This window comes from Chiloscyllium punctatum, chromosome 5 (genome assembly GCF_047496795.1).
Source record: "Chiloscyllium punctatum isolate Juve2018m chromosome 5, sChiPun1.3, whole genome shotgun sequence".
NCBI lineage: Eukaryota > Metazoa > Chordata > Chondrichthyes > Orectolobiformes > Hemiscylliidae > Chiloscyllium > Chiloscyllium punctatum.
This window is the reverse complement of record NC_092743.1, coordinates 5,716,734-5,740,065: the sequence shown is the minus strand read 5'-3', so window position 1 is coordinate 5,740,065 and position 23,332 is coordinate 5,716,734. Positions and strand designations below refer to the sequence as shown.

Sequence of the window (23,332 nt, the reverse complement as noted above, 5' to 3'; positions counted from 1 at the left end):
TTCACTGGCTCTCTAGCAAGTCACACTTCCCTGCCTTTCCAAGTAGCCCTGTTGCCAAACCTACTGAATTTTTTCAGATTCTGAATTCACATGACACCAGGTTATAGTCCAACAGGTTTATTTGTAATCACAAACTTTCAGAGCGCTGTTCCTTCAGGTAAAGTTTTTTTTTACAGCAGTTTGTCTATTTACCCTATCCATGCCCCTCATAATTTTGTAAATCTCTATAAGGTCACCCCTCGGCCTCCACTCCAGGGAAAACAGCCCCAGCCTGTTCAGCCTCTCCCTATAGCTCAAATCCTCCAACCCTGGCAACATCCTTGTAAATCTTTTCTGAACCCTTTCAAGTTTCACAACATCTTTCCGATAGGAAGGAGACCAGAATTGTAAAGCATCTTCCCTGACCAGGAATCGAACCCAGGCCTTGGCAGTGAAAGTACCAAATCCGAACCACTAGCCCATCAGGTGTTTTTGTTCCTGATTTCCAGTATCTGTGGGTCTTTCGTTTTCCCCTTCTGGTGTTTATCCAATTCCCTCTTGAAAGCCTCAACTGAACCTGCCTCCATCACACTCTGTAAGGGTGTGTATTTCTCAAGTTTTTCTCATTCACAGCAGGTTCAATGGGCCAAATGGCCTTTTGCCGCTGCTTTGGGAGCACGGTCAGGGAAGGAAGGAAAAGTCATTTAGGACTGAGTCGAAAAATAATTTCTTCACCTGTTTGGGAATTCCATAACCATGAGGACTATGGATGCTCCATGGTTGGATATAACAAATACTGGAACACCCAGATCTTTGATCTCTTGGTGATGTGAGGGATAGGGGAGTGTGTGAGAGAGTTGATGCCCAGGATCAACCAGGATTGTATTGATTTCTGCAACAGCCTCGATGGGCCAATTTACATTTGGAAATTTCAGACTGAGATAATGTGTTGAATTTTAGTTGTCTTCTACAGATTTCTCATCTTTGAAACGTTTTTTCACCAAGGTTAAAGGTGCAGAGGAGAGAGTCCTTTCAATCAAGTGCTTTGATGACAGTATCCACATCTTTAAAGTGCACCCGAAAAGTGTTCCTGCTCAAACAAGTAAAGTGAGTATTCCGATATGGAATAAAAATCTATTGGTTACTGCTTCCTCAGTCCATAAGTGAGATGTAGCATTGTGTGGGTGTCTGGTTTGTAAGGCCTTCAGTCATTTCCATTCTCTCTCTCAATTTCTGCCCTTTGACTTCCAGAAACGGTAATGTTTCCCTCATCTTCACCTTCCACCTCCCGATTCAACAAATCACCTACCATTTCCGCCATCGCCAACACGATCCTGTTAGCAAACACTTCACCCCCCTACCCCCCCCGTTAGCAAACACATCACCCCCCCCTCCCCTGTCAGTAAACACATCACCCTCCCCATCAGCAAACACACCCTCCTGTCTCCCCCGTCAGCAACCCTCAGGGGGCATTCCTTCTGTCACATCCTGATCTAATCCTATATCACCAGCAGACTCTGTGATGCCTGTCCCCGTGACACCTCCCAGTTAGCAATTACAGATGAGATGTCACCTGTCCTTTCACCTCCATCCTACGGCCGAACACTCTCCCTGCACATGAACCTCTGGTTAACTTGTTAGAATTTCTCACTTAGCCATCCGTATGTGCTGCTCATGTAATATTTTCCTCCTAAACTCTGTTTCACTGTCTACATTTGCTGCCTGACCTGTTAGCTATTTCCAGCATTTTGTTTTTAATCAGTAATAGCAGGTTACCTGGTCAGTGTAACATTCCTGTTGTAGGGTCTTGCTGTGTGCACCATTTCCTGTGGTATAATAATGATTGCACTTTAGGAAAGCCTCAGTGGCTGTGGATTGTGAAAGGCGCCAAATAAATGCAAGCTGCCACTTTAATATTTTAGCTGTGAAGATGGTGCTGGTTATAAAAATGTTTCAAAATTCATTTGGATTCATTGCAATGCAATCAAAACAGAAGTACACAGCAAAGAAGGAGGACATTTAACCCATCATATCTGCACTGGTCAACAAAGATCTGACTTCACAAAGCCCACTTCCCAGCTCTTGGTCCCAAGCCTTGTAAGTTATGACAATGTGAGTGAGCATCTAGGTGGTAGTTCATGGAATGGTTACAGTGCATGAAACGGTCATTTGGCCCATCGAGCCTGTGCCAGCACTCTGCAACCTAGCTTGTCCCCCTACCCTGCTCTTTCCCTGCAGCTCAAGCAGATGTTTTCCCTTCTGCTGCTTTGCCAATTCCAGTTTGTAAGCCACAGTGTAACCTACCTCCACCATAGACTCAGGCATTGCATTCCGGACTGTAACCACTCGCTGTGTAAAAGGCAACACTTTTTGCAAAATAGGTTCTTTTGCTAATTATTTTTAAATTGGTGTCCTGTTTCTCAACCCTTCAATTGGTGGGAACAGTTTCTTCCTCTCTGTTGTGTCCAGACTCCTCATGATTTTGGATTTCGGACAGCTCCCACCCAGGAAGACCGCTCCAGCCAGTCTAATCTATCTAGGTCTCTGGATTGCTTATCGATTAATATAACTAGACCACATGCAGTTAGACTAGAATGGTGCTGGAATAGCGCAGCAGGTCAGGCAGCATCCGAGGAGCAGGAAAATCGATTCCTGATGAAGGGCTTTTGCCCGAAACATCGATTTTCCTGCTCCTCAGATGCTGCCTGACCTGCTGTGCTTTTCCAGCACCACTCTAATCTAGACTCTGGTTTCCACCATCCGCAGTCCTCACTTTTGCCCACATGCAGTTAAATGTCTGTTTAAAAAAATATGCAGGATACATTTGCATAATTATAATGAAGCTGTGACCATTTTAATGAAACACCTATTTTGAAAATTTAATAGTCTTGTATTGTATGATTGATTTTCTGTGTTTGGTAATTTTTGTATCCTTCCAGCGACTGACATTTCACCATCTTATTTACTTTGACCAGCTGATTCTGGAATTTCTTTTCTGTTTTGTTTCTAGAAATGGCTTCAGTCAATAGAAGAACATTCTGCCTACAGCACTCACTACTGCTCCCCTGATCAGTTCAGTGATGATGATGAAGATGAAAATTTAGCATCTGTCGAGTCTCTTCAGGAGTCATTTCAGGTGCTTTTTGAATCACTAAACTGTGCATCTTGTAGATGGTACTCACTGCTGCTACTGAGCGTCGGCGGTGGAGGGAGTGGGTGGTTGTGGTTGTGGTGCCAATTAAGAGCTGCTTTGTCCTGGATGGTGACAAGCTTCTTGCATGTTGTTGGAGCTGTACTTAGTTAGGATTTTGACCCAAGAGCACCGAAAGACTGGCAATATATTTCCAAGTTTGTGAGCACGAGGAATGGCCGAACAGGCCTGAGGGGCCAAATGCCCAACTTCAGTTCCAATCCTTAACTTTGTATGAATCGATATTTGTTTGTAAACAGTATGGCAGCTACACCCCTGATACTCACAACCATTACATTAACAAGGACGTGGGCGACAGATACATGGGAATACCACTTCTGCAAGTTCCCTTGTAAGCCACTCATCATCCTTCACTGTCATAGAGTCAAACAGCATGAAACAGACCCTTTGGTCCAACTCGTTCGCATCGCCTAGACATCCAAATCTGATCCAGTCCTGTTTGCCAGCATTTGGCCTGTATCCCTCTAAATCCGTCCTGTTCGTATACCCACCTGGATGCCTTTTTAAATGTTGTAATCGTACCAGCCTCCACCACTTCCTCTGGCAGGTCATTCCATACACGTATCACCCTCTGTGTGAAAAAGCTACCCCTCAGGCACCTTTTAAATCTTTCCCCTCTCACCTTACACTTTGGACTCCCCCACTCCAGGAAAAAGTCTTTGGTTATTCACCCTATCCTTGCCCCGCATGATTTTATAAACCTCGATAAGATCACCCCTCGGTCTTCGACACTTGCTGAGTCAAAAACCTGGAATTCACTCTCTAATGGTATTGAGAGTTTTCTGACACTCCAAGGACTGCACCGGTTCAAGAAGGCAGCAACCATCTGGAGTGGCACGGTGGCTCAGTGGTTAGCACTGTTGCCTCACAGTGCCAGGGACCTGGGTTCGATTCCTGCCTCGGGTGACTGTTAGTGTGGAGTTTGCACATTCTCCCCATGTTTGCGTGGGTGCTCCACAGTTTCCTTCCACAATCCAAAGATGTGCAGATTAGGTGAATTGGTCATGCTAAATTGCCCATAGTGTTCAGGGTGTGTGGGTTAGGTGCATTAGTCAGGGGTAAATGCAGGGGAATGGGTCTGGGTGGGTTACTCTTCGGAGGGTTGGTGTGGACTTATTGGGCCAAAGGGTCTGTTTCCATACTGTAGGGATTCTATATCTATATCATATCTTTGCCAGGGCAACTAGGGATGGGCAAGAACATCCTCACTTTTGACCTTATGACAAAGGGTAGGTCATTGATGAAGCAGCTGAAGATGGTTAGGCCTAGAACACTATCCTGAAGAGCTCCTGGAGTTGGGATGACTGACCTCGAACAACCACAACCATTGTCCTCTGTGCCAGATATGCAATTGCAACATTTAAAAGGCATCTGGATGGGTATATGAATAGGAAGGGTTTGGAGGGATATGGGCCGGGTGCTGGCAGGTGGGACTAGATTGGGTTGACATATCTGGTTGGCATGGATGGGTTGGACCGAAGGGTCTGTTTCTGTGCTGTACATCTCCATGACTCCGTATTCCAACCAGCGGAGAGTTTGCTCCTATTAATTCCAGTGTTGCTAGGGTTCCTTGATGCCACACCCAGTCAAATGTAGCCTTGATATCAAGGGCTGTCACTCTCACCTCACCTTTGGAGTCACAATTTTTTCATATGTTTGGACTAAAGCTGTTATCCCAGTCAGGAGCTGAGTGGTCCTGGTAGAACATAAACATTGGTTATTAATTCAATTAATAAAATCTTGAATTAAAAGCTGATTTTTGTATTGGTGGCCACAAAAATTACCAGTTGTTGTGAAAATGCCATCTGGTTCACTTCATTTTAGGGAAGGAAATATGCCATCCTTATCCAGTCTGGCCAACATGTGACTCCAGTCCCACAGCAATGTGGTCGACATTTAACAATCTTTTTTATCACTCTTGGGACATGGGTATCACTGGCTGGCCTCATTTATTGCCCATCCCTAGTTGTCTCTGAACTGACTGGCTTGCTAGGCCATTTCAGAGGGCAGTTAAGAGTCAAATCACTTTGCTTTGGGTCTGGAGTCACATGTAGGCCACACCTGGTTATGGACGGCAAATTTCCTTACCTTAAGGACATGAGTGAACCGGATGCGTTTTTTTCGACAATTGACAATGGATTTGTGGTCTACTTTGGGGAGACTGGACGCCTCCTAGCAGAGTGCTTTAGGGAACATCACTGGGACACCCGCACCAATCAACCACACCGCCCTGTGGCCGAACATTTCAACTCCCCCTCCCACTCTGCCGAGGACATGGAGGTCCTGGGCCTCCTTCACCGCCGCTCCCTCACCACCCGACGTCTAGAGGATTAGATTAGATTAGATTAGATTACTTACAGTGTGGAAACAGGCCCTTCGGCCCAACAAGTCCACACCGCACCCGCCGAAACGCAACCAACCCATACCCCTACATCTACCCCTTACCTAACACTACGGGCAATTTAGCATGGCCAATTCACCTGACCTGCATATCTTTTGGAGTGTGGGAGGAAACCGGAGCACCCGGAGGAAACCCATGCAGACACGGGGAGAATGTGCAAACTCCACACAGGGAGTCGCCTGAGGCGGGAATTGAACCCGGATCTCTGGCGCTGTGAGGCAGCAGTGCTAACCACTGTGCCACCGTGCCGCCCTCATCTTCCACCTCGGAGCACTTCAACCCCAGGGCATCAATGTGGATTTCACCAGTTTCCTCATTTCCCCTTCCCCCACCTCCACCCCAGTTCCAACCTCCCAGCTCAGCACTGTCCCATGACCTGTCCTACCTGCCTATCTTCCTTTCCACTTATCCACTCCACCCTCCCCTCTACCTATCACCTTCGTCCCCACCCCCATTCACCCATTGTACTCTTTGCTACCTTCCCCCGCCCTCCTCTCTGACCTATCACCTCCATCCCCACCCCCATTCGCCTTTGTACTCTATGCTACTTTCTCCCCTTCTTCCCCCCCCCATTTATCTCCACTCTGCAGGCACCCTGAATCTATTCGTGATGAAGGGCTTTTGCCCGAAACATCAATTTTCCTGTTCCTCGGATGCTGCCTGACCTGCTGTGCTTTTCCAGCACCACTCTAATCTAGACAATGGATTTGTGGTCGTCATCAGATTCTTCATTGCAGATTATTATTTAATTCAAATTCCACCATCTGCTATGGATTTGAATCTGGGTCCCCAGAATATTAACTGAGTTTCTGGATTAATAGTCTGGCATTGCTACTACTAGGCAATAGCTTCCCCTAAACTATCCTCTAAAGTGGTTTACCAAGGGCGCTGAGTTCAGGGGCAATTAGGGATGAGTAACAATGGCTGGTCTGCTCAGTGATGCCCACACCTTAATAACTAAGTAAAGATGGATGGAATAGTCTTCGGAGGGTCGGTGTGGACTCGATGGGCTGAATGGCCTGCTTCCATGCTAAGGATTCTATGATAGATAGTCGTTACCCATTTGCAAAGAGATGTCACTGATGTTCATGCCACCAGGAGGCCTTGTGTGCTGATACTGTGATGATCTGTTTGCATTGCAGCTCCCTCTGTTGGATAGCTGTAGCAGTGCATTTGAAAATAATATGTTGGGAGCCTCCGCCACTGCCCCATTAGCTCAGTATGTTTCAAATTTCGTTAAACTCTTGTGTTGGCCTTTATTTTCTTCAGAACTGCTGACTTAGAGTTTGCCTGCAGGCTATCTTTCTCCCATATTTGTCCTGAGTGGTTCATAGCTTTAGCATAAGGGTGGAGGGAGGCAGATTTAATACAGAGATTAGATTAGATTCGATGAGATTAGATTCCCTACAGTGTGGAAACAGGCCCTTCGGCCCAACAAGTCCACACCGCCCTCCGAAGAGCAACCCACCCAGACCCATTTTCCCTCTGACTAATGCACCTAACACTATGGGCAATTTAGCATGGCCAATTCACCTGCAAATCTTTGGATGAGGGGGACTTACTTCTCTCAAAGGGTCGTGAATCTGTGGAAATCACTACCACGCATGCGTTGTGTGGGCGACAAAGAGTAAATTTAAGGAGGAGAGAGATTTTTAATTAGTAACTGGTTGAAGAAAGCAGATAGATGAAGTGGAGTTGAGGCCGAGATGCGATCACTCATGATCATATCAAATAGTGGAGCAGGCTCCAGGAGGCCGAATGGCCTCCTCCAGCTCCTGGTTCTTATGTTCAATTAGAAATTGGAGCAGGGGGGTCAGCCATTCAGCTTGTCTGCCACTATGTCACTCTGGTTAGGGGTCCTCTTACCACTGGAAGCAGATGAAGTAAGGAGAAACGATCAGAATCTACCATCATTTCAAACACCTTTTATGACATCTACCACTTCACCTTCTCCACATTAAGTGAAGTCTCTTATTCCTGGTATTGTTCTGATAAATCTTCATCTGCACTGTTTGCAAAGACTTTACGTGCTTCTGAAAGTGTCGTGCCCAGAGTCCTCCAAAGGTGAGATTTTATCTTTTGCTACAGCGAGGCAACTCCTTACACGCTTCAGGCACATCTAGACATTGATAAGATTGCAGAAGAGATAGGAACCTAGGAATCAGGAGCGAGAGTAGGTATTTCAGCCTTTTGAGCCCACACCACCATTTAACATGATCATGTCTAATCTTGTCTGGTCTAAACTCCACTCTTTTGTCTGCTCCCCATAGCCCTTCATCCCACTTTACATCAGAAACATACCTATTTATTGAATCTGTTGATGGATTCTGGGGCAGTGTACACCACAGATTCACCACCCTCTGAGAGAAATAGTTTCTCCTCATCTCAGCCTTGAACCTACGTCCCCTCACTCCATATCCATGCCCTCTTGTTCGAGACTGTCCCGTAAGGGGGACAATCTGTTCAACGTCCATCTTATCAATCCCCTTCAGCATTTTATATACCTCAGTCAGATAACCCCCTCATTCTTCTGAACTCTAACACGTACAAGCCTAAAGGTATTCAACTACCCCTTGTACAACGGCCCTTTCATCCCCAGAGTCAGCCTTGTCAATTACGCTCAGTGCCACCACATCCTCACACGGGGATGACTGTTGCCCACTGAGCCATGTTGAAAAGGTATAGGTTGAAAGGAACTCCTTAGTGACAGTAGTATAGCTCATCTGCGTTGGGAGATGGAGGTGGTCTGATTTTTTCAGATGGTACTGAAGTTAGGTGAGGTTGCAGTCATGGACCAACAATAGTACTCTGATCATATTTGTAAATGAATTGATCTCAGTCTAGTGAGGGACAGATGCCAGATCTGTGTACGAGTGACCCAATGGGCCAAATGGCCTCCTTGTGTGCTGTAGATGACACTATGAAAACTTCCATTGGTCTGTCTTGTTCAGAAGTGAACATCAGTGAAGTAAGACCATGGGTCACATTTTTAAGGTGAGAGGAGAGAGATTTAAAAAGACATGCAGGACAAATTATTTTACTCAGAGGATGGTTTGTGTGTGGAATGAACTTCATGAGGAATGGTAGATGTTGGTATGGTTACAACATTTAAAGGACATATGGATAAGTACATGAATAGGCAAGGTTTGGAGGGACATGGCCCACACAGGTGGGACTAGTTTGGGATTATGTTCGGGACGGATTGGTTGGACTGAAGGGGCTGTTTCTGTGCTGTATGACTCTATGACTGAAGCCAAACATTTGAACTTCTGTGAGCAATCATCTCCCGATAGGCAAGTTAACCTCTTGTTTTAAGAAGATGCAGAACAGAGAGAGCTGCAGGTTCATGAATGTTAGTCTTTGGAGGTAGTCTCATAGAGTCATACAGCATAAATACAAACCCTGCGGTCCAACCAGATTTCCAAAACTTAACTAAACCCTTTTGCCTGCCTTTGGTCCATGTCCCTTGACGCAAGTTATTAACATTGGCAGCACGGCAAGTTAGGGATAAGAGATTTTAAAGAGGGTCACAGAAGATCCTGGATTTCATGAAAGACATAGCATTTGAAAACAAGGTCATTATACAAACCTGGCGAGGTTTTTTTTAAACTACACTGAATTGTTGTGATCTGGAACATATTGTCTAAAGGGTGGACGAAACAGCTTCAGTGGAAACTTTCAAAAGGAAATTTGTGAAATGTTTGAACAGCTATATTTCCTTGGGCTGTGGGGTAAGAGCAGAGGGAATGAGCTGTTAAAGAGCCAGCAAAGACCCAAAACAACAAATGGCTTCTCTTTGTTGCATAGTATCATAACAATAAAGTACCAATTAGGAGCAGAAATAGACCATTCGGCCCTTTGAGTCTGCCTAGCCATTCAGTAAGTTCATGGCTGATCTGTTTGTAACCTTGATTCGACGTTTGTGCCCCCTCCAATAACTTTGAGTCTCTCTTTAGTCCAGAGTCTATCCAACCCCTGGCTGAAAAATATTGAACTTTTCAGCCTGCACCGCTCTCTGGGAACAGAATTCCATTGACCTATAACTCCAAGCGATAAAATGTATCTTTCTCTCCACCCTAAATGGGAGACCCCTTAGTTTTAAATCTGTACCCCCAGCTTGCATGTCTTGTTATGTGGTTTGATGCCACACTGAGTTTGGGTTCAAGACAGACTGACCATGGAGAGGGCAAAGTTAAGAACTGTTTAGTCTTAGCCTTTAAAGTAGTGCTATTTATGATCCATTAATATGAAATAGCATTGTACATGGTAATTATTGATATATCAGACTCTGATCTAATAGTTATATTAGGTATGGACTAATCTATATTCTTTGTGTATTCATGCCAATGTGTTCTTGAGAGTCTCTAAAGTTCTAGTCTAATGTAGTGTAGTTTATAATTTTGCCTAGTTTCGTGTTATAGTTTCTGTTCTAACTCCACCCACACTGTACTATTTATGCTCAGTGATGTGCAGCTCTGTGACATCATTGCAAAGTTGCTCGAGGTTCCTGAAATCCTTATACAACACTCGGCTCCTCCATAAGGGGAGCATCCTCTCAACGTCCAGTCTGTCAGGTCCCAACCAGATCATATATGATTCAATAAGATCACAATTCAATCTCCTAAACTCTACTGAGTGTGGGCTCAGACTGTCCATCGCACAATAATGTACGGTTATGGACCAGACCAGAACCCCTCAAAATATTTTAAGAAGGTAGCCTAGACCCTTGAGTGGCACGGTGGCACAGTGGTCAGCACTGCTGCCTCACAGTGCCAGAGACCTGGGTTCAATTCCCACCTCAGGTGACTGACTGTGTGGAGTTTGCACGTTCTCCCCGTGTCTCCGTGGGTTTCCTCCGGGTGCTCCGGTTTCCTCCCACAGTCCAAAGATGTGCGAGTCAGGTGAATTGGCCATGTTAAATTGCACATAGTGTTAGGTAAGGGGTAAATGTAGGGGTATGGGTGGGTTGCGCTTCGGCGGGGCAGTGTGGACTTGTTGGGCCGAAGGGCCTGTTTCCACACTGTAAGCAATCTAATCCAAAAAAAAACCCTAACTTTTTCTTATATTAAAAATAGATGTGAAGTACTGTGTTCCAGGTGTGATGCAGTTGGTCAAACTACTTGACATTAAGCAAAACACAATTTATTTAACACTATAGTTAAAATACAAACAAAACAAGAAAGAATAATAATTTAACCATTGGAAACTTAATTGAATAATAGATACAGTAACTATTACTAATTAGCTGTTCCATTTCAGTAACATCCCATAAACACATCCCTTGGCAAAAAGGCGAATTTTGACACAGATTTTCGCATGCTGATCTCCAATCCTGGATGAAACAATTTCAAGAGAAAATTTAGAGAATTGCAGCTTGGAAACATTCACTGAAGCTTCCAACTCTTTTATTTTCGATCCCAAAAGCTTCTACTTCAAACTAAACCTAAAATCTAAAGAAAACTAGATAGCCTGGTCACGCGGAGCTGGCCGCACTCAGGCTGCTTCCATTGTTCCAACATTTGAAGAAAAATTCCCAAGACCTCACAAATTGTTGACTTCCTTAGAGACCGATTAATGCCTCTGCCTTACAACCTCTGTTTAAAAATATAGAGGACAAAGTAACCGCTTAAAGTGACAGCACCAGTACCAGTCAAAACTCTGTTAAAATATATGTTGGAATTGAGAAGTTTATAATATGTCTTTTGTAACTGAGTTGTTTGGAGGATTGAAAGCTGTGTTTGTTCAGACAAATACAGCTGCTGCTTAGTAGATGCTTCAGCAAATAATCCATGGGGTTGTAGTGTTTGAGTTGCCTGACTGGTGCCGACAGATGATCAAGTCCCACCTTGTCACTGTCACAATCTTCCAGCTGCTGCCTGTTTGCAAAACCACTTCAGAATGACAGCAGCTGCTGCCAGTGTTTGTATCTTGCCCGCACTGTAGAAAGCTACCAGTTTCCTCCTCCATTCCAGCTACAACCACATGTGAGACATTTCTAAAAATATTCTCTGAAAGTACCTGTATGATCAGTGATTTAATGTTGGCTGTGACTACAGGAAACTGTGTTTAGTGGCAGCTGTATTTAACTGGACGAATACTGTTTCAATCCTGTCAACAGTTGATCCAGTATGTTTAAGAGCTACATGCTACTATATTTCCAAAAGGTACTTATAAGATTTTGCATGAGAGGTACTGACTGATAGTAAGCATGATGAGTTTTCAGGCAGTGCATTTCAGATCGTCAAAACTCTGTGCATTTATTTAAAAGAACATCTATATTCACATTTTGCCAATTGCGCTTCAGTCTCTGATTACTGATCCTTCTGCCAATGGTAACAGGTTTGCCTTATTGAAGCCCCTCATAATCCTGAACAAATTTCCTCTCTCCGCTGCTGTAGGGGAACCATATAATCTTCTCCCCTCTCTCGAAATTCACTGAAGCCCCTTCAGCTTAGGAACAGTTTTATAAATTGGAAGAAACTGAGGACTGTAGATGCTGGAGATCAGAGTCGACAGTGTGGTGCTGGAAAAGCACAGCAGGTCAGGCAGCATCCAAAAGGCAGGAGAGTCAACATTTCGGGCAAAAGTTCCTGATGAAGGGCTTATGCCCAAAACATCGATCCTCCTGCTTCTGTGATGTTTCCTGACCTGCTATGCTTTTCTAGCACCACACTCTCGACTCACATTCTGATAAATGTCCACTGTGCCCATCCTCCAAGGTCTTAACATCCTTCCATCCCACAACCACTTCCATCTAGAAAGACAAGGGCAACAGATACAGGGGAACACCACCCACTGCTATTCCCCTCTCAGCAACCCACGGTTCTTACTTGGAAATATATCGCCGTTCCTTCAGTATCACTGGGTCAAAATCCTGGAATCCCCTGCATAAAGGTGTTGTGCGTCTACCTACAGCACATGGACTGCAGTAGTTCAAGAAGGCAGCTCCCCCCACCTGCATGAGGGGCAACTAGGGACGGGCAATAAATGCTGGGCCCAGCCAGTCTGTAAGGGCATTTTAAAAATCCTTCTTGAAGAAGGGCACTCAGAATTGACCACATGCTTCGACAGAGGCCCAACCAGAGACTTAGTCTGCCTCTCTGCCTCTTAAAGTAATTCTAAAAGGGTAATGTCACCCTTTTCTCTCACATGGTATTTGAAATCTGAAAACACCTCCCCCCTTTTTAAAACAAACTGTTAAGGCTGGGGGTGGGTAGAGCAATGGAAAACTTCAAAACAGATTGTTGGAATCTGTTGGCTAAGAGAATAAAGGGATGAGATACAAATCAGCCGTGATCTAGTTGCCCAGCTTTGCAGGGGCACAAATGGCCTCCTCCACCTCCTGTATTCCAAATGTATGTCCTTAAGCAACATATTAACTGTGTGTAATGCCTCAAACATTTACTGTGAAGGAATGAAGTCTGTGTAAAAGTTATAGACTCTTCCTCAAAGCATGTTAGCAACAAGGAGTTCATTGCTTTATGAGCTGCCTGTTTATTTTGCCAGCGTAAGGAAAGTTAATCCTTTGAAATCGGTACATGTGCTTAATATGTGTCACCTTGAAATGGTGCCCTGAGCAATGATAAATTGCTGAATCTGCGGCTTGTGTGCTTATATCTCTTGCATACTTAGGTGTGCTGTAGAAAGCTCTGTCGATTTAGAGCAGACGATTTAATCATTACAGAATTCAAACTTAGAAGCTTAAGGCAACTTTCTGACCTGCAGTGCTTTCAATCAATGTTTTATAAAATACTGAGTCTCTGTGGAAACGCGATCTACTTCTGTACGTTCCTAATTAATATTGTGCACTGAATCTGTGGTTAGCCCAGTGATACATTCGGGAGAAACCCCTTTACCAGGAGTGGTATGAATGTGATATCCTTTACCACAGGGAGTGGTTGACCTAACTGGAAAGTTCCCTCCGAGCCACTCGCCACCCTGGCTTGAAAGTATGTCACTGTTTCTTCAGCATCGCTGGGTCAAAATCCTGGAATTCCCTCCCCAGGGGCATTGTGAGTTGACCTACAGCAGGGTTGGAATATAAAAACACCGTTGTGCTACTGAGACTTTATAAAGCTCTGGTTAGGCCCCATTTGGAGTACTGTGTCCAGTTTTGGTCCCCACACCTCAGGAAGGACATACTGGCACTGGAGCGTGTCCAGTGGAGATTCTCACAGATGATCCCTGGAATGGTAGGCCTAACATACAAGGAACGGCTGAGGATCCTGGGATTGTATTCATTGGAGTTTAGAAGATTAAGGGGAGATCTAATAGAAACTTACAAGATAATACATGGCTTGGAAAGGGTGGACGCTAGGAAATTGTTTCCGTTAGGTGAGGAGACTAGGACCCGTGGACACCGCCTTAGAATTAGAGGGGGTAAATTCAGAACAGAAATGCGGAGACATTTCTTCAGCCAGAGAGTGGTGGGCCTGTGGAATTCATTGCCGCAGAGTGCAGTGGAGACCGGGACGCTAAATATCTTCAAGGCAGAGATTGATAAATTCTTGATGTCACAAGGAATTAAGGGCTACGGGGAGAATGCGGGTAAGTGGAGTTGAAATGTCCATCAGCCATGATTGAATGGTGGAGTGGACTCGATGGGCTGAATGGCCTTACTTCCACTCCTATGTCTTATAGTCTTATGGGTTCAAGAAGGCAGCTTATCTTCCCCGTCTCAAGCGCAATCAGAGACAGGCAATAAATGCTGACCCAGCCAGTGATGCCCATGTCCCATGAACAAATTTTAAAATATTTTTAAGGGAAAATGGATTAAACATATGAGACGGAAAGGTATTGAAAGGTATCAAGTCCAGAATGCACTGCCTGTACTTGGTGAAGGCAGATTCAGTTGAGGCAGTCAAGAGGGCCATTAGATGGTTACTTAGATAGAAACAATGTACAGGATTATGAGAAAAGGATAGGAGATTGTACATTAGATCCAATGCAGGTAGAAAGGCCAAGTGTCCACCTTCTGCACTAACAATTCTGTGATTTGCACCTGGTTACCTTAAATGGTGGGAAGGTAATAAAAGGTACACTCAGGTCATTCTGGTGTAACACGTGTTTCAGTAGCACGACTTAGCTATAATGTGATTGATGAATTGTGGATGCTGTTTAGATATCGCAAAGTTTCTACTGAATGTGTATAGCAATTTTATATAGTGAACTTGTGGAGTGTGATTTTCTAAAGCAGTTTTCTATAATGCAATTTTCTATAGAGGGGGGTTGTGGAGGAACGCAACTGTCACATAATAGCAGAACTACCTGTATTTATGGAGAAGGTGATGGCGTAGTGGTATTATTACTGAACTATTAATCCAGACGTCCAGGTAATGTTTTGGGGACCAAGGTTTGAATCCTGCGTGACAGATGGTAGAATTTGAATTCAGTTTTAAAAAAAAAATCTGACCTTAACAGGCTAATGATGACCATGAATCCATTGCCAATTGTTGGAAAAATTCATCTGGGTCACTGATGTTCTTTCGGGAAGGAAATCTGCCGTTCTGACCTGGCCAAGTTTACATGTGCCTCCAGACCAACAGCAATGTGGTCAACTCGTAACTGCTCTCTGGGCAATTAGGGATGGGCAGTGACTGCTGGCCTAGCTGGTGATGTGCCCATCCAATGAATAAAAGAAAATATATCAATAGCATTTCTACTCCCTCCTTCACTCTTGCAATGGACTGGATTCTCATCCCTGTTTTGGGAGGAAATTTTAAGTGCTTCTCATTTGAAGGTACTGTGTGTTTTAGTCATTGCTGTTAGGTGCCAATAAATGTAGTGACCCCCATGGAATAGTCACACTCCTGAGAGTGGGCTCCCCAGAATCGATTGACATGACAGTCTGACAGAGCTGACTTGCCAACGGATGTCCTGTTAAAGCACCCGAGCAAGCAGTGCTCCCAGAAATCAATTTGAAAACTGTTGCCCAAGTGCAGTGATCAGGCAGTGCCTTCACCCACTGCCTTTCTGATTGTCCTGCTCCCTGATGGGGGCAGCCAGTGAGGTGTAGTAGACCCTGTCATGGTAGAAAGACATCATTGCAAGTCATTTGCATTAGCAGTGCACACCCCCATTTATTTTTCTACTTGATAGACCTGGATATTTATTCCCGGAGTCACCTGAACAGTGCAAATCCCTGATAACCTTGTAAAAGTAATCCTCTGGTTGTACATCTGGACATAGGTCATGATGCTCATTGGAAGAGCTGGTGCAGGCACAATGGCCCAAATCTCCTCCTGCACTGTAACAGTTCTGAGATGTCACCGGTGTAGTAGTGGCTACGTTCCTGAACTAAAGTCAGTCATGGCTCAGTGGGTGGTATTCTCATTGCCCAGTCAAAAGGTTATCTGTCCAACACTCACTGCAGCATTTTTAAAAATTCATATGTAGGACTTAGGCATCACTGTCTGGCCAGCAATGGTAGCCCATCCCTATTTGCCCTTGAGAAGGTGGTAGTGAGCTGCCTTCTTGAATTGCTGCAGTCCACTTGCTGTGGGTTGACCCACAATGCCAGGGGGAGTGCAGTCTTGTCAGAAGCGTCCTACTTCAGATGAGGAGCTAAACCATGGGCCCACCTTCTCCCTGGGTGTCCATATAGATCTGTCAGTTTTGATTACGCCAGATGATCTTGTCACTCTCTCATTGGTGTTTACAGGAACTTGCTGCCCGTCAATTGACTGCTGCGCTTCCTATGTTTACAGTTTCAAATTTGTGACTTATTGTAAGGCATCAGAAATTCATGAAAGGCATGGCATAAATTATTTTTCTTTACTGATGCAGGTGATTTGATTTGTCAGATTTCATGAGGGCAGTTATCCCCAGAGTGGGGTCCTGGACCCTCCTGGATCTGACTCAGGAGGTGAGTGACTAGTTGGTGGGCCTAGAAGCTGATCATCTGTGAATAGTAATGCCTGTGGTTCACCAATATCTTGGAATAATAGGGGATTTGAAGCAGGCATTTAAAAAGTGTAAACCTGTTTTCTTCTTTTGGAATATTCACATTTTCATTTTTGGTGAACAGACTGTACAAACCAGCCAGCAGAAGCTTGAGAAGGAAGTTTCAAATTTATTAAGCATGATTGAAAGCCCTGGAATTGCAAAAGGTAATTGGTGGCATTTGTGACCATACTGAAATAATGTTTCCTTTTGTAGTTACCTCATTCTGCTTTGAGAACACCATTTAAAAATGACAGAATTTAGTTCTGGGCGGGGAAGGGATAAGAACTTGAAATTCTTGAATTGTATGTCTGTTCATGTGCCTTATTATTTTCAAGGCTGAGATAGACAGACTTTTAATCAGTGAGGGGAAAAGGGGATTATCAGATCAGCCATGATCTCATCGAATGGCGGGGCAGGCTCGATGGGCTGAATGGTCTACTTCTGCTCATATGTCTTATGGGTTTTTGGCTTCAAAATTTGCCTCTTTCCCAATCTCAGTTTGTTCTTGTAGTCTAGTATGGGGAGATGATGTTGTGGTGGTCGTATCACTGGACTCTGGGGACAGTGGCTGCCAGAATTTACATGAATAAATCTGGAATTGAAAGCTAAGTTCAGTGATAGTGACCATGAAACTATCATGAATTGTTGTAAAATTCCATCTGATTTACTAATGCCCTTTAAGGAAGGTAAACTGCCAGCTTTACTTGCTCTGGTTTACTTGTGACTTCAGATCCACTGTGATGTGGTTGGCTGTTGATTGTCCTCTGAAATGGCCAAGCAAGCCACTCAGTTCAAGGACAGTTTGGGATGGGCAATAAATGCTGAACTTGTCAGACATGTCTGCATCCCATGAAAAAGTAATTTTTTAAAAATCAGTAGACTGAGGCCATTCGGCCAATTATGGCTGTGCTGGATCTTTTGAAAGAGCAGCACAAGTAAATTTCTGCTCTTACCCCATGGCCCTGAAAATGTTTCCTTATTAATTCAGTTTCCTTTATGAAAATTTCCATTGAAGCAGCTTCCACTATCCTTTCAGTCATTGCGTTCCAGATCGCCACAACTTGCTGTGTTTAAAGAAAAGAATATCAATTTCACATAAATTACTGCCTTTCTTTACATTCAGCTCTCCTTATAAATCTGAGGATCAAGGGTGATTTTAAACATCCTTCTCATTCTGTTCTGCCACCTTCAAGTATTGGTAGGAACGCCCTTCTCGGGTTTTTAATTACATATAAGATGTAGAAGCAGAAGTAGGCCATTCAGCCCATTGAGTCTACATTCAATGAGATCATGGCTGATCAATTCCTGCCTTTTCCCCATAACCATTGATTCCTCTTCCTGATTAAAAATCTGTCTGCCTCACCCTTGAATATACTCAATGCCCCAGCCTCGATAGTCCTCTGTGATAAAGAATTCCACAGATTCACTCCTCTCTGAGAGAAGTAATTCCTCCCCATATCTGTCTTAAATGTGCAACCCCTTATTCTGAGATAATGCCATCTGGTCCTAGACTGTCCCACAAGGGAGGCAATCTTTCTACATCTAACTCTGCCAAGACCCCTAAGAATCCTGTATGTTTCAATAAAGTTACCTTTCATTCTTCTATATTCCAATGAGCACACTCCTAACCTAGCAGGTCAGGCAGCATCCGAGGAGCAGTAAAATTGACGTTTCGGGCAAAAGCCCTTCATCAGGAATAAAGGCAGAGAACCTGAAGCGTGGAGCGATAAGCTAGAGGAGGGTGGGGGTGGGGAGAAAGTAGCATAGAGTACAATAGGTGAATGGGGGAGGGGATGAAAGTGATAGGTCAGGGAGGAGGATGGAGTGGACAGGTGGAAAGGAAGATAGGCTGGTAGGACAAGTCAAGGGGACAGTGCTGAGCTGGAAGTTTGGAACTAGGGTAAGGTGGGGGAAGGGGAAATGAGGAAACTGTTGAAGTCCACATTGATGCCCTGGGGTTGAAGTGTTCCGAGGTGGAAGATGAGGTGTTCTTCCTCCAGACGTCTGGTGGTGAGGCAGCGGCGGTGAAGGAGGCCCAGGACCTCCATGAGCTCAGCAGAGTGGGAGGGGGAGTTAAAATGTTGGGCCACAGGGCGGTGTGGTTGATTGGTGCGGGTGTCCCGGAGATGTTCCCTAAAGCGCTCTGCTTGGAGGCGTCCAGTCTCCCCAATGTAGAGGAGACCGCATCGGGAGCAACGGATACAATAAATGATATTAGTGGATGTGCAGGTAAAAATTTCGATATGGAAGGCTCCTTTAGGGCCTTGGATGGAGGTGTGGGAGCAGGTTTTACAATTCTTGCGGTGGCAAGTGTAGGTGCCAGGATGGCAGGGTGGGTTGTAAGGGGGCGTGGACCACCGCAGGAACTGCAAAACCTGCACCCACACCTCCTCCCTCACCTCCATCCAAGGCCCTAAAGGAGCCTTCCACATCCATCAAAGTTTTACCTGCACATCCACCAATATCATTTATTGTATCCGTTGCTCCCAAATGCGGTCTCCTCTACATTGGGGAGACTGGATACCTCCGAACAGAGCGCTTTAAGGAACATCTCCGGGACACCCGCACCAATCAACCACACCACCCTGTGGCCCAACATTTCAATTCCCCCTCCCACTCTGCCGAGGACATGGAGGTCCCGGGCCTCCTTCACCGCTGCTCCCTCACCACCAGATGCCTGGAGGAAGAACGCCTCATCTTCTGCCTTGGAGCACTTCAACCCCAAGGCATCAATGTGGATTTCAACAGTTTCCTCATTTCCCCTTCCCCCACTTCACCCCAGTTCCAAACTTCCAGTTCAGCCCTGTCCCCATGACTTGTCCTACCTGCCTATCTTCTTTTTCCACCTATCCACTCCACCCCCTCGCCCCCGACCTATCACCTTCATCCCCTCCCCTGCTCACCTATTGTATTCTATGCTACCTTCTCCCCACCCTCCTCTAGCTTATCTCCCCACGCTTCAGGCTCTCTGCCTTTATTCCTGATGAAAGGCTTTTGCTCGAAATGTCGATTTTACTGCTCCTCGGATGCTGCCTGAACTGCTGTGCTCTTTCAGCACTACTAATCCAGAACCTGGTTTCCAGCATCTGCAGTCATTGTTTTTACCACGCCTAACCTACTCAACCTCTCCTCATAAGAGTGTTCCCACTTCATAATCAGGATCTGCCTAGCGCATCTTCTACATACAGTTGAACCTGCCTCTATTACAATCTCCAATAGCATGTTTCAAATTCCGTGTTCACAATACTAATCACCTTAAATCCTTGTTAGAGGCGTCAAGTTGTACAGCACGGAAACGGACCCTTTGGTCCAACTCATCCATCTGACCAGATATCCTAAATTAATCTACTCCTGTTTGCCAGCATTTGATTCCATATCCCTCTAAACCCTTCCTATTCATTTACCCATCCAGATGCCTGTTAAATGTTATAATTGTACCAGCCTCCACCACCACCTCTGGCAGCTCATTCTGTACAGGCATAAAAATATTCTCTGGATCTCTACCCTCTGCCAACAGAAATGTTTTTTCCCTGTCTGGTCTGTTCCGATTCCAAATGATTTGGAAAAATGCGGTTATGACAGTTGATAATAAACTTGAGAATCAGGCTGCGAAGAGAAGGTGCAAAATGGAATTGTAAACTCTTTGCTACCTAGAGGACAGAAGGAGGCCTTTCAGCGTTTCTGTTTATCCTGATCAACAAAGACCACTTTCCATCTCTTGGACCTTGGACCTGGGAATATGGCAACGCAAATGAATATCTAAATGCTGCTTAAATGTTACGTGAATTTCAGACTCCTTCACGTCTGGACGAAAACTTACTGCTCCACTCTCCTCCTCGCCTTCTACCTTTTACCTTGAATTTATGTCCTCTGGTTATTGACTCCTCTAGCAATAGTGAAAGTGCCTTCCCAACCACCTGATCCATGCTCCTTATAAAATTAGACACCTCAGTCAGGTCCCCGTCAACCTTCACACTCCAATAAAAACAACCCCAACCTTTCCTGAAACATCAGACACTCCAGCCCTGACAGCATCCTGCTAATTGTCCTCTGAATGCTCTTTTATGTAATTGAATTCTGAAAGCAAATTATCAAAACAGTTGTCAGCTTAAAAGACAATCCAGAAGTCATCTATAGACGTCTAAACCGTAAAAGAGTGCAATTATAAGCAGTGAAGTTGATTAGGGACCAATAAAGGGAATGTAGGGCATGACTGGGGTATTAAATGCATGCTTTGCATTTGTCTTTATTGAAAAAAAAATACTGCTTAGGCCATGGAGAAAGAGGGGGTGGTTCAGAAACTTGAGTTTAAAATTGATAAGCAAGAGAGATTGGATCCCTGGTTCTCCAGGGATAAGGATGCAGGATCAGTTGTTCGTCCTGATATGACACTCTAGACCTTGGTGTAGAGGGCACAATTTCAGAATTTATGAATGTTAAATGAGGAAACACTGCAAGCAGTGAAGACAATAATGTGCAAATTCAAAAGAACGTAGACAAGGTGGTGGAATGGGTTGACAAATAGCTGATAAAATTTAATGCAGAGGGGTGTGAAATGATTTATTTTGGTAGGATGAACACAATATAAAATATGGGGTGCACTAACAGAGGGAGCTGGGTACTTATGGCCACAGATTGAGCTAAAAAGACATATGGGCTTCAGAAATAGGGGCCTAGAAAACAAGTTGTCATATGTGCATCAAGCTTGCAAATTGTTGCATTTTAAGCCTAACTACAGTTAAGCTGGATGTCAGCACTCATTGATTAATTCTTCATTTGATGTTTTGCTGCAGGATTACCTCCCCGACTATTACAGAAGGTGAAAGATGTAGCTGAGTTATCCAGAACTGCATGTATTACACTCAGCAACTGTGTTCTTTTCATCTCAAAGCAAGAAGCGGTTTGTATTGTTCATATTGTATCTAATAGGTCTGTGATGAATGGCTAAAGAATACGCTATAGCATGTAAGAGGAGGCCACTCGGCCTGTTGTGCCCGTATTGGTTCTTTGAAGGATCTGTATGACTGCAACTTTGCTTTTCCATAGGCCTACAACCATCTTCCTTTTCAGCTGTAAGGAATTCGAGGAAATGTCTTCTCTGAAGTCATAAGAGTGCTAGAACATTTGAAATAGGAGCAGATGACACTATATGACCCATTGAGCCTGACTCATGATTCAGTGAGATCATGGCAGATTGACTAAGAGAAAATGAGGACTGCAGATGGACATGCAAGTCCTGGGCCAAACTCTAACCACCCAACACCTGGAGGAAAAATGCCTCCCCTTCTGCCTTGGGACCCTCCAACCACATGGTATCAATGTGGATTTCACCAGTTTCCTCATTTCCCCTCCCCCCACCTTATCCCAGATCCAACCTTCCAACTCAGCACTGTCCTACTTGTCCATTTTCCTTCCCACCCATCTGCTCCACCCTCCTCTCTGAAGTATCACCTTCACCCTTACCTTCATCTATCTATTGTGTTCCTAGCTACCATCCTCTCCCCCACCCCAACTCCCTCCTATTTATCTCTCAGCCCCCTTGGGCTACCCCTCATTCCTGATGAAGAGCTTATGCTCAAAATGTTGACTCTCCTCCTCCTTAGATGCTGCCAGACTGGCTGTGCTTTTCCAGCACCACACTCTTCGACTCATGGCTGATTGACCTTAGCCAAACCTTCCCTTTCTTTTATTCTTTTAGATGTAGGTAGGTGTCACTGTCAAGGCCGACATATGTTGTCCAGCCCTAATTACCGTTAAAGCTGATGGTGAGCTACTTTCTTGAACTGTTGCAGTCAATGTGCTGTAGTTAGACCCACAATGCCTTTAGAGAGACATTTTGACCCAGTGATACTGAAGGAACAGCGATATATTTCCAAGTCAAGATGGTGAATAGCTCAGAGGGGAAGGTGCAGGGAGTGGTGTTCCCATGTATCTGCTGCTCTTGTCTTATTGTCCATCCTTAACTGTCTTTTAATTGAGCGAGTTGCTCAGATATTTGAGGGTAAGAATCAACCACATTGTTGTGTGTCTGGTGTCACATGGAGGCCAGACCAGGTAAGGATTACAGATTTTCTTCCCCAAACTGCATTAGTCACCCAGGTTGCCCTGTGCTCTGGAATTTTCTCCATAACTGTCTCCCCCTCTCCCTCTCCCTCTCCCCATCTCTCTCTCTCTCTCTCTCTCTCTCTCTCTCTCTCTCTCTCTCTCTCTCTCTCTCTCTCTCTCTCATATGCCACTTAAAACCTACCTTTTCAACCAAGCTTTTGATAATTTGCTCCAATGTCTACATAGGTGGCTGGATGTTGAATTGTGTTTTAGTAAAGCTCCTATGAAAAACCTTCATATGTTCTAATGTCTCAAAAGATGATACGTAACTGCAAGTTATTGTTGATACCTAGAGCTTTCTAACAGAAAATTGTGCGCAGTTTTGGGCCCCGTATCACAGGAAGGATGTACTGGCTCTGGAGCGTGTTCAGAGGAGGTCACGAGAATGGTCCCAAAAATGAAGAGCTTACCATATGAGGAACGTTTGAGGACTCTGGGTTTATACCCGATAGAGTTTAGAAGGATGAGGGGGGATCTATCTGATACATACAGAATAGAATCATAGAGATGTACAGTATGGAAACAGACCCTTTGGTCTAACCCGTCCATGCCGATTAGATATCCCATCCCAATCTAGTCCCACCTGCCAGCACCTGGCCCATATCCCTCCACTCCTTCCTATTCATATACTCATCCAAATGCCTCTTAAATATTGCAATTGTACCACCCTCCAACACTTCGCCTGGCAGCTC

The 23,332-nt window shown here is 44.7% G+C and overlaps 1 protein-coding gene across 6 annotated transcripts in view; it reads left to right on the top strand.

The window, feature by feature from the left end:
- osbpl1a (oxysterol binding protein-like 1A) overlaps positions 1-23,332 on the top strand; it is a 204,730-nt gene that overhangs the window by 46,176 nt on the left and 135,222 nt on the right. For all 6 annotated transcript variants that reach the window (XM_072569698.1, XM_072569693.1, XM_072569696.1 and 3 more), the window contains exons 12-15: positions 985-1,086; positions 2,990-3,115; positions 16,618-16,699; positions 21,329-21,435. In XM_072569698.1, coding sequence (XP_072425799.1) covers positions 985-1,086; positions 2,990-3,115; positions 16,618-16,699; positions 21,329-21,435 — 417 coding nt within the window. The remainder of the gene's footprint in view (positions 1-984; positions 1,087-2,989; positions 3,116-16,617; positions 16,700-21,328; positions 21,436-23,332) is intronic.